Raw genomic sequence first — 12051 nt, 5'->3', positions numbered from 1 at the left:
GCTCTGCCCAACACTGTATCAGGCCCCAACAATCTAGATTCGAGAGCCATAGTAGCATATATTTTAGTAAAGTGATATTTCTCTTTATGCCCAATAGGTGTTATATACAAAAGCAGCAGTACCTTGGAAACAACATCTTTACTTGCTCTACCCAGCCTATCCAGGGGTCATTCTGGATCTCTACAATGTTACTACAAGCATTGTTGCCTCAGCTGGTAAGCTTAATTGTTTTATAGAAAAAACTTCATTACTGAAAAAATTTGTCCACTATAAAAGTTGGCAGATTAAATTTAAAACTATTCCATACGGTATATTGAAACTGCTTTCATTTCTCTATCATTCTATCTATGGGACATTGGTTGGAAATAGCATGTGCAGGATGCTTCCCCTCTACATCCCACAATGCAGTCTGCTTTAGTTTTATTTATTGTGCTCATGGAGTGGGCACCTTCATACTGGCTGGGTAAAGATTGTAAGTTTTTTTTTTTTCTATGTCTTGAAGCTGCGGAGCATTTATCTGCATTCTGTCCACCTCACCAGGGTGCAGGTATTTTGTGTCACGGTTAGACCACTCTCTCTGCTGATTGTGTTGACTCTGCTGGTTGGGCTGAAAACCTGGTAATGTTTTGGAGAAAATGACAATCGTCCATTTGACCAAAACTAGAAAATAGCCAAAAATGGTTGTTCAGACAAATTGGTTAAAACACACAAATGTAACCAATTTGAACAATTTTTTTGTCCTTTTTTCAGTGTTTAAAACCATATGATCGACTGTCATTTGCTTCCTTACATTACCAGGTTTTCATTCCAACCAGCCAGATTGGACAGATATCTGACAGAAAATTGTATAGTGGATGCCCAGCTTTAAGATTGTCTGACAAGAAATCATCCTTCAGATGTAACACGACATTCTGTGTCATATTAGACGTGTTCCCAATGACCGAAGAAATGTCTTAATACATTTTGAATCCAGGTCACTGCTGTGCGACTTGCACAGCTCTTGTATGGAGACGCAGCAGCCGAGATGGTGGAACCTGCTAGATTGAAGGTGTTGGTGCGCTCCAGGGTGGAATTCACCGAGGATTGTTAGACAGTCGACGTCCAGTGATGGACCACATTTCTCTTTCTAATACCTTTTAGTGCCCCTTCATCCCGTATTACATCTCTGTTCCTAACATGTTGTCCTTAAAGTACAACTCAGATCGTAAATGTGAGGGGATTGTTAAATCAATCTTCATCACTGCCGGGGCAACTCTCAGGCCAGTTCTGGTGGCTGTCTGAGTGAAAAAGGCAGTGGAGAGGTGAGCTGAGTGAGGGGTTAAAGTCAGGCTTTCCAAGCACAGACATTTTGACCTGGTGGATCTGTCCAGGGACGTGTTGGCCAATATCTGTGACATTGCCACAGATTTTGCACTTGCCATGCATTTCTGATTTGACCATCACAGCCAGGTTCACTCTTTGGCATTAATGTGAGGAGGCATTAGCAGGACCAAAACTGACTAGAGGCTTTGCACTTTGCAGGTTCTGTTCTCTTCGGGTTGGGCTGAATAGTATGGTCTCTGAAGCTATGGTAGGTAAGAGTTAATTCCTTCCACTTAAGCTTACTAAACCTAGAGGGCAACAGTACAGGTACTTTTTTGACTCAAGAAAGACATGAGGCCCATCCCCAAGAGCTTTTTCTGGCAGGTCCTTTTTGGGCTATCAGAGAGGTGGGCAGGCATCCTGGCACCAAGCCTGTCCCAAAGTGGACTGCTTGGCACAGCACCTCCCTACCTGGATCAGTCTGTGGTTTTGCGACCAGCATACCGCTTTTCCTGGTGTGAGGTATTCTTGAAAGAGGTTATATCCTATAAATGTTCGAACTTCCAACCAGACATTTCTCTTCCAAGAGAAAAGACCATATGTCTAGCCCTCCAGCAATCAATATGTACCCTTCTGATTTTGGAAGTGATTTTTCTGGTACTGTCTGACCATAAGGATTTGGGTTTTACTTTAGCCTATTTTTGGTTACCAAACCCAGGCTTGTCTTTATCAACCCACCCTAAATCCTAAAATCCTCAGATTACCTCTGCAGATTGGCAACTTTAAGATGGTGTCAGTTTGCAGTGTAATCAGTTCCATGCAGTGAAATGAGTTAGTCACCACCACTGATACAAAGAATGTATACCTAAATATTCTGATGTGGGAGCGGCATCACAGCCTCCTTAGATTGCGTTGGGTACTGCTTATTACCAATTCATTTCTCTTTCTTCAGTTTGGCCATAGCCCGTGGAAATTTACCAAGGTTATGGCAGCACTCTTGTGATCAAAATGTGACCATCATGCCATACCAGAAATACTTCTTCATCAAAGCAAGGTCAATTACTCTTCCCAAGACCCATCTGCAGCTTACTACAGAGAACATTGTAAAGTTTATCATCCAACCTTGTCCCATCAAAGCATATGGTTTGCTCATCTTCAGTGCCAGGTGTCACAAGGTGTTCCTTACAAAGGAGAAACTCTTGGCTGTTCAGAGGAAGTCCTTGGCCCTCATTCAGAGCCGTTCGCTATTTGCGGTCGTTCGTTTAAAAACAAGGGGTGGCTATTCAAATGATCCGTACGCACATTGCAGTCTGTTCACACCTCTAAGTCTGAACGAACGAGCAAAACATACGCTCGTTTATTTGTTAAAAACGCCCCCTGGCCGCTCGCACCATACGTCATGTCCGCTATTTATTAGATTAATCGAGTACATCGACCAGCGTATGAACTGCTCGCTATTCTTGTGGTTGGTGTTTGCTACCACAAATTTGCGAGCAGTTCTGGCTCTAAAATAACCCAGTGACGTGGTCAATGACGCTGCTGTTTTAAATATACACACCCATAAAACGCCCGTTTTGACCTTTAAGCACGCCTGCGTTCGGATCTCCACTCCCCATTTTCAAGCACCTTCCCCTGTTACCACCCACATACGCCTCATTCTGTCACTCAAAATAGCAGGCACTCGCTATATAGCGTACAAACGATTTTCGGCCGCACTGACTGGTTCGCGCATGCGTACTAAAAACCGTACGCATGCGCAGATGTGCAAACATCGCTCGGAACGAGCGTACTGCCGCTAACGAGCGGCTCTGAATGAGGGCCCTTGTTCTACTCTCATGCAAATGGGTGTCTGCTTCTTTGTATGAAATTGTTAGGATAGTTTCATGCTTTAAAGCAATTCCACTCGCAGGCATTTCAACTGCAACTTCATGCAAGTTTCGAGTGAATCCTCACTTGCCGACTGAAATGTTTAAGTTACCACTGACGATCGATCAGATCCTGCTTTGGTGGCTCAGCTGCAACCTAGGCCAGGGCCAGCCCTTGTCTGTCTGGGAGTGGATCACAGAAGCCACAGTTTTCAGTCTGCAGTGTTGGGGCACGGTGACATTGACATGGAGCCTATGTCTGCAGGGGGTTTTGGTTCTGGTCCAAGGCAAGGCTTCCCATAAACATCCTGGTGTTAAGTCATACTTCAGGCACTGCTTAAGGTTTGGCCCTACTTTTGCAGCAGTATCCAGTCAGACAATGCCATGGCTTAGCTTAACCACTAAGAGAACTGTAGCTCTGTGGCAATGGCTGAAGCAGCATAGATCTTTTGCTTGGCGGAAAAGATTTGCTGGGGGATATCCAGTCTTCCCACCCCATCCTAGAGGTGGGAAATTAGGAAGCCGATCTCCTTAATCTTCACCCGATTCATCCCAGGGAGTGATGGCCTGCTGATGGAAGTACAAAGTGCCGCTCTTTGGGGCGGACAACTGATCTACAAGCAGTCCTGGTGGCACAATGGCCGTCCCATTCCAGTACCACTTAGTGTATCTCTTTCCTCCAATTCCTATTCTGCCTTTCATGCTAAAGCCAAGGTAGTTCAGATCATCTTATAAACTCCTGATTGGCCAAAACGCTCTTAGAATGGCAGCAGAAACATCTTACTGCTGCCATTACGACCGTATCTCCTAAGTTGGGGACCATATTCCCATCAGGACGTAGCTCAGTTGGCTTTGACGGCACGGCATTTTTTTTTTTTCTGAGCTAAAGGTTTTTCTGATCAGATCATAATTAATGCCAGGAAACCAGCATCTTCCAAGAATTTCCATCGTGTTTGGATGGTATACATCTCTTGGTGTAAAAGGAAGAGGGTTCACACATCCTTTTATTGAGTTGGTCGTCTGTTCTCATTTTTGCAGGATGGCTTGGATGAGTTTAGTAGTATGTCTACAATTATCTTGTCGACACGAGAATGTCAACATTGTCGAAATGTTGACATGCTTAGCATGTCGAAGTTTCTCATGTCTACACTGATGACATGTCAACATAACGTCCTTGATGGCCCAGCAGTTACTTACCTGTTCCGGCGGCATCTCCAACATCGTCTTAAGGATCCTGGCGCTCATGTGACCAGTAGATCTGGTGTAAATGTGAAAGAGCTGCATTCCAGTGAGCATTTTCCTCCTAGCTCCCCCCTAGTGCCTAATCTTATCACTGGATTCAGATCTAAATATTCTTGTCTGGAAAGGTTCTTCTTGCTGGCCATTTCTTCTGCCCTATCTTGTAGGTCCCAGTTTCTGTTTTTTTTTTCATCAAGACAGGTCGGATACTGTGTACCAGACTTTCATTCCAACCAACCACAAGTTGTTTCGAGATTTCATCTGAACCAATATATTGTGCTCCCTTCTCTGGGACAGGATCTTGCCTCAGGCAGTGGTGAATCTCTTGGTTTGCCAGACGTTATCCAAGTTCTGCGAATCTGTGTAGACAGAGCTGCTCCTTTCCATAAGACTGACTGTCTCCTTGTGCTTATTATGCACACAAACTGAGTTGGCCAGCGCACCTTCAGTGGCCAGTTGGATCACTGTGTTCATCCGGCAAGATTGTTTCAAAAGGGGCCCAGATTCCAGATTGCCTCTAGCTAAAGACAACAGTTTTATGCGTAAAATGTTTTGCGCACAGCCATAGCTGAGGGTATCCTCTATTAGGGGCATCTTTGCAACATATCATTGTCTACCAGTGTTCCCCCTCATATGATGCTAGAGAAGATTTTTGGTCCTCACAAAATAAATGTTCGCAATCTATCTGGGGACACTGCATTACCCACCTTTTATGTTTTACACTGTATTTTCACTCTGTTGTAATGTTTGAATGTTTGTTCTTAAGTGTGTAGTTTACTGTCTCCTATGGGCTTGCTAAGTTTAATTTAAGGCGGACTGCATTGTGGGATGTGAAGGGAGGAAAGGCAGCCCACAAGTTTAAATTTGAAGCTGTATCTGCTCCTGGAACAATGCCCTCTACACCCTATTGTCTTCCAGTGTCCCCCCAGCTGTATTAGTAAAATTAAAACAACGACGAGTAATGAAAATCTTATTTTTACCACTAACACATTGCCATGCAATTTTATCCAATCAGTGGGGATCAGAGAGTTAGAGAAAGATGCGCTTCTCGCCATCATAACTGCAGAACAAGGTCTGGGCACATCAGACAATGTGCCACGAAATCTGACTGTAAACAAACTGGGCATTAGATGGGCTTTGTCCAACAGTCAAGCTGTGTCCCTGGGGAAGGCAAAGATGAGGCCGAAAGTGGAAGATGTGAAAAAAATTCTTACCAGGTTGAAGTTCAGCTCTGCTCCCCAACAGGTAAGTTTGTAATCATCTCCTTTCCAATGATAGACCAGACAATGTTTTAGACCAGGAGTAGGCAACATTTTTCTCTGGAAAATTATTTGGTTCATAATGTTGAACATCTGGCACTCAGAGTGCCACCACCATTATAACATATACAAACATTTACCACATTAATAGATGGTGACTCAGGTTAGGTTGTTAGTTTGTGGCCTGGAGATGAAGACAGGCTTCAGAATTTTGGACTGTTGATGGACTGTGAGCAGTACTAACCGTGGTTCACTCACCAGAAGCCCAAGCTTTGTTGGCTATGCTTTGGTTCTTTGGTGTAGCGCTCCAAAGGGAATCTTCTGTGATAGAAGAAGGTGGAAGAGCACACCTAATAGGAGAAGGACTGATCCCTCGAGTGTCACTGAATACATCCTCAAGTGCCACTAGTACCAAGGGTTGCCCACTCTTTATTTGGATAATGGACCAATAATGTTTTATAAAATATTCCTTAGATACCATAACTAATAGATAAGATAAATAATAAATGTCCTGGACTACAAGAGTTACAGAGCAATACAGAAATTGCAGTGCAATGTGCATTAATTAAATTAATTTTGAAGACAAATGCAGATTGTTGATAGACCAAACAAGGCGATTTTATTTATTTATTTTTAATTATGCGCTGCTGGAAAAATAATATGCTATCAACTCTCACATTCAAGTTTAAGGAATAGTTGGAAGCCCAAACATGTTTGGAGGTCTGCACAGGCGCATGTGTAATCGGGTCTTGCGATATCTCTCGCAGTCCCATCAGCCGCAGGATGATTGACATACTGCGGCGTTTGGGGGGCAGCACCCAGCACCGTTCTTCAAAATGGGGGTATGTCTCCCCCATTTTGAGGGTGTGAAGGGCCCAGGGTCTTCGTCGTAGGATTCAGACTTGCTGGACCTGGGTATCCGGATCCTAAGGCCAGCCTGAGTAAGCTTCAGGCTGGCCAGTGCCTGAAACCATTGAGAATCGCGCTTGATGGTCGTGATGGTGTTCCGAGGCTGCGTCCTCGCACGCAGCACTCAGATCACGCAAATGCTAACAAGAGGCGTCTATCTCCTACAGGCGCCTCCTGTTGCATTTGAGTTTTAATGACCCAGAATTGCAAAACCGCTACCTTACAAACATGAATCGGGCCCTATGTTCTCACAGCTCCTATGTTTTTTGTCTGAATTTTTTTATTTTTCAGAATACCAAAAAGTTTTAATGGTCTTTACCTCCCAACCCCTTCCACTAAACATTTTCCTGTTGTGCTATTGTCTTTTCTTTTTTTTTCTTTTTTTTACTGCTATTTTAAAGGGATTGGTTGCTCCATGGTTGAGGTTGCTCCAGTGTTGATGTCCAACACCGGTAAATAGCTTGTGTAGTGTTCAGTTATTACAACCTTAAGCATTTAATGTAATATAGCAAGTGGTTCTCCTAGTACTTTACTGTGGGATGTTGTCAGAATGTTGACACCATATTGTCAACATGGTCTGAATGTCAATAATCAGGATGTTGACGTTTTACATGTTAACATAGACATTATATCGATTTTCAAAATGTCGACATTCACAATGTCATCAGTCAGAATATTGACACATGAAATTAGGGTTAGGCTGCAATTAGGATTAGGCTAAAATTGACATATCGACTGACTGCCAACATCCATAATGTTGGCTTAATAAAAATGTCGACAGCCTGAATGTCGACAGTTTGACATTGTCGACATAGTGTCAATATAATGAATGTCAAAGGGAAAATTTGCAAATCCCTTATATATTATACTAAAGAAGAAAAAAAGAATTGCGCTGGTAAACAATAGTCTAGACCGCAATTGATATTCCACCATATAAAGGTTTATTGAGACCTGAACATATTATGTATTACTAATAAAATAGGCATAAAAATTAGTATAAAAATTAAATGTAAAATGTTAGCACATGAATAAGAGTTTAATACTATGATTATATAAGTCAATCAAACTTATTCAATCAAGCAATACTGGATATAATTTACACAGTATAACCACATTGGGTATATGTACTTCTAATGTTGCATTTAGTTTCAGTATCAACACAGTATCAAATAGATGTATTTAAGTATAATAATGTCCGTCCTGCTAACAAAAGAACGCAGTTCTTGTGAGCAAAGAATTAGTTTAACTAAAGTAATGTTTAAACCTTTGTAGATATGGTTGAATTAAATCCCAATATGGAGCAGGGTAATCCCGATTATTGCAATAAGTACACTGTCTTTAGAACTGAGGATCCGCCGGACAGGCCAGGAGAGAGGGACTGTGAGTATTAGGCTGTTACAGCCGTTCACCCCGGATCCTTATTGTTCCATAATAGCAGCCGATGGCCGGCAATTAACCATGGGCTTATTATGGGCTGCATGCTGACAAGGTAAGTGAGACTGTTGATACTGAAAGTAAATGCAACGGGATGCAGTTTATTTACCGGCGTCCGGGATGCCGAAGCTGGAATCCCGACTCTGTACTAAAGATAGGCGTCTAAATACAGACGCCTATCTTTAGCCAGACGCTGAAATCCCGAACGAAGGTAAGCAGGCACAGTCAGCCGCGTGGGGGGGGGGTATAGTTTTAGCCCCGCTCCCCTGGGGAGGGTTAGGGTCAGGCTAGGGGAGGGGAGGGTTAGGTTAGGGTTAGGCGCCACTGGGGGAGGTTAGGCACCCCCTCCCCGGGAAGGCTAGGTTTAGGGGGGAGTTAGGCGTCCCTGGGGGGGAGGTTGGGGTTAGGCACCACTAAGGGAGGGTTAGGGGTGGGAGAGGGGAGGGTTAGGGTACTTACCAGCCCCAATCGGATCCTGACTGTTCGGGCTTCCAGAGTCTGTATTTAGTCCGCCGGCATTACATACCGATTCCAATGCAACATTAGAAGTATATATACTTATTGTGTTTATACCGTGTAAATTATATCCAGTATTGCCTGATTGAATAAGTTTGATTTGACTTGTATAATCAGAATATTAAACTCTTATGTGCTGACATTTGAAATGTATTTTTATACTTATTTCTATGCATATTTTATTAGTAATATGTATGTTCAGGTTTCCATAAAACTTTTATATGTGGAATAACAATTGCGGTCTAGACTATTGTTTTACCAGCACAATTCTTTTTTTCTTCTCTAGTATCCGGCTTTCTATCACAAGAGTCTCTGTGCTGTATACAACTTTATGAACATTGATTCTTTATTCTTTTTTTTTTTTTTTTTTTTTTCTTTTATTGTTGCAGCTGTTGTGATCTTAAAGAAATCAAGTCGACGACAACTCCCGGAAAACTGCTTACAATGTGTAGGATCTTAGAGGGAGGACTCCACAGCAAAGGCTCTCACAAAAATAGCCTGAAGTTTGGGAGTGACCATGTTTTTATTTTGTGTATTAATGTGTATATTTAGTTACACTGTTTTAGCACTCCTCTATATTCTGCTATTCTTGTATGCCAATCACTTGCATTATTTTATCTCCGTGGTTCCCAACCTCTCCTTTGGTAACAAGATGGCAGTGCCACACTTGCTTTACTTGGACCTGTGGCAGTGTTGTGTAGAATAAGGAATTTGTTTACAAAGCGCAGACTGTGAATATTATACAATACAAGGTGTTGGAGAAATTAAGGTATTAACAGCTGGATTATTACATTTGAATAGTTGGTATTTATCCACGTTCCAGATTCAGTCTCTTTATAATCTGTCTCATTAAAACTATCACATTTCACTGTGTAACAATGGCAACCAAGTAAATAGATGCTACAGGAAAATGAGGAACACAGCTTGGCAAATATCTCGCCATATGTTCTAATACTAATAGAATAACAAGAAATGTCCTGTGCTTTTGTGGTCTTTAAAACAGTGATATTTTACAGCCATTCCTACATGCACGTCTATTTAAAGAACAGGTTTTATGGTGCACTAAAATGCAAAATTGCTGACTTTAAATTATAGGAGGTTGTTTACGTATATGTCTAGTTGCTGGTTAGTCATTATCCCCTTCAGTAACAATGTGTGGTTGTTACTGTAATAATGTGAGTATGAAAAATCTGTAGGTGTTGTACGCACATTTACTCATTAGTACAATGATCACAGCAATAAGTTCCACTCCTTTATTCTGGGTACACACCTAACCAATATATCTGCAGATGATGGTTGTTCATGTACACTGAACCATCATCATCAGGCTGGGGGTCGTGTCGCACCCACCTCTCTGCGGCCTCTGCTGCAAGTGTACGGGCTGTCGGCTGATCGCCCATACACACAGCACAATGGGTCGATATAGCAGACATCTGCTGTGCAGCACAGCTGACGCAATATGTCGACGTCGTTCAGACATATCGCTGGTACACTTTGCCGATGGGCGCTCGATATATTGGCTGATCAATTGATCGGCCAATATACTGTATCTGCCAGTGTATACCCAGCATTACATTACATTAATATTTTGCAATAATTGGTTTATTAACTGATTAATTTGTAGATCCCTTACAAAAATCACACTTGACATAGGTGCAAATCTTATTTTAGAATACATAAAATTTGCAGTCTTAAATGTATTTTACGGCATATTTATTGGTATAGCACAATTTTCAATAGAAATAAAGTAAAATGTGGAAGCTGCTTGCTTGACCCTTTCAACTTCTTAAACTAAAACATAACGTTTGTGCCTCTTTGCTTCCAAGCGTAAGCATTGTCTTTGCGATTCTTTGCACCACTATCTTAATCATGGTCACTGATTGCATTAAACATTAGTGAGTCAGGTGAATTCTAGCTCACATACAGAAAACAATCTGGTGTCCTTGTGAACACCCAGTCGTTTCCTAACCACAATGACACAACGATCAGTGTATGAGCTTCGGAGGCATATTACAGTGACTTCAGGCTCTCACCGTGTCCCTAGCACTAGGATATTGCCAACATATGCTCTAGGCATATTATATTATACTACGCTATCACATTAAAAAAAAATTGTGTGTGAGCTCATATGAGCAGGGCCTTCTCCCCTTTGTCTTTATATAATTACCTTGTGCAGTTATAATTATTTAGAGATCTATTTTCGTTTATATTTTGTCTGTACTTATGTATCCTGTTCAGTTTATTCCCCTTACGCTTTACGCCCTTATGAATAAATAATGATAATTGTGAGACTATAAACTAGAGCCCAGGAAAACATGTATTTTGTCAAGACTAGATATAATATGATATATATATAGTATGGTTTGGGTTTGAAATCCAGACGGCTGAATAGCCGCTGGGTGAAATACTGATGCCGGAAGCCAGAACATGAAGAATCCCGACAGGTAAGGTAAGTAAGCTAACCCTCCATTGGTGGTGCCCAACAATAAGTCCCTGGGAGTGCCTAACCCTAACCTCCCCCCCCAGTGGTCCCTACGCCCCCCCCCCCCCATTCCTCTCCACAGCTTAACCATAATCCTCCCCAGGGGGTGGCTAACCCAAAGTCTCTCCCGTGGCTAAGAGCTAACAGTAGCTGGCTTACCTTCTTTCGGGAAGCCGTCTGTTGGGATTCAGTTGCCGGGCTAAAGTTAAACGTCGGGATGTAGACACCTAATATGATATGTGTGTGTGTGTGTGTGTGTGTGTGTGTGTGTGTATATATGTGTGTATGTATGTATGTATGTATGTATGTGTGTGTGTGTGTGTGTGTGTGTGTGTATATATATATATATATATATATATATATATATAACACTTGTATGAATTAACCAGTGTAATCACAGCAACTTCCCCGGTTTTATAGAAGTAAGAACATTAGTGTAAATGTATAAAAATGTTTGTTCTATTTAAAGATATTTTCTTTAGTCTAAGTTTTGCTGTACTCCTATTTCTGTTTTAGTACTGTAGTATGAAAGGTGAGAGTATAATGGGTGATGCTGCCAAAAAGAGTTGATATTTATTGTGTTGTTAGTTATATTACTGTAGTGTAAACTAGCCCTGTGTTTGTGTCCTTCTTTTTTTTGTCCAGCTGTAGCATCTTGATTTTTCAGGCAACTTGTGAACTGACCCTGGTGTGTGTGTTAGGCACTAGCACTTCCTACATGCAGCGCATCTGTTTAGAATGTGAATATTCTCTGTAAATACTGTTGACTGTATAGTAATGTCAGATCTTTAATTTATGAAATAAAAAATACTTAAAACTGTAAATACATTCCATGTTTGGCATTTGATATATGTGAAAAGAACATCTGTATCACATTTTTGTAGTACAGAAACGTGCATTATTATAAATTGTTTAAAATAGCATGACACAATTATTGCTTTACAACATATGCTTCCTGTTTTGCTACTTTTTTTTTTTTTGTTCATTTAAAAAATCGCCTATTGCTCAAACAACTTTCTCCAGTCAATAAATCCATAGTCTGCCA

General features: G+C 41.5%; 1 protein-coding gene across 5 annotated transcripts in view; it reads left to right on the top strand.

Moving 5' to 3' along the window:
- Window positions 1-11830, top strand: part of FAM234B (family with sequence similarity 234 member B) — an 83013-nt gene extending 71183 nt beyond the window's left edge. For all 5 annotated transcript variants that reach the window (XM_088468053.1, XM_088468051.1, XM_088468050.1 and 2 more), the window contains exons 11-13: window positions 98-215; window positions 5422-5651; window positions 8914-11830. In XM_088468053.1, coding sequence (XP_088324179.1) covers window positions 98-215; window positions 5422-5651; window positions 8914-8922 — 357 coding nt within the window. In that variant the 3' untranslated portion in view covers window positions 8923-11830. The remainder of the gene's footprint in view (window positions 1-97; window positions 216-5421; window positions 5652-8913) is intronic.
- Window positions 11831-12051: the final 221 nt, after the last annotated feature.

Source organism: Taudactylus pleione, unplaced genomic scaffold, assembly GCF_031769625.1.
Source record: "Taudactylus pleione unplaced genomic scaffold, aTauple2 ptg000080l, whole genome shotgun sequence".
NCBI classification, from domain to species: domain Eukaryota; kingdom Metazoa; phylum Chordata; class Amphibia; order Anura; family Myobatrachidae; genus Taudactylus; species Taudactylus pleione.
This window is presented reverse-complemented; position numbering and strand designations above follow the sequence as displayed.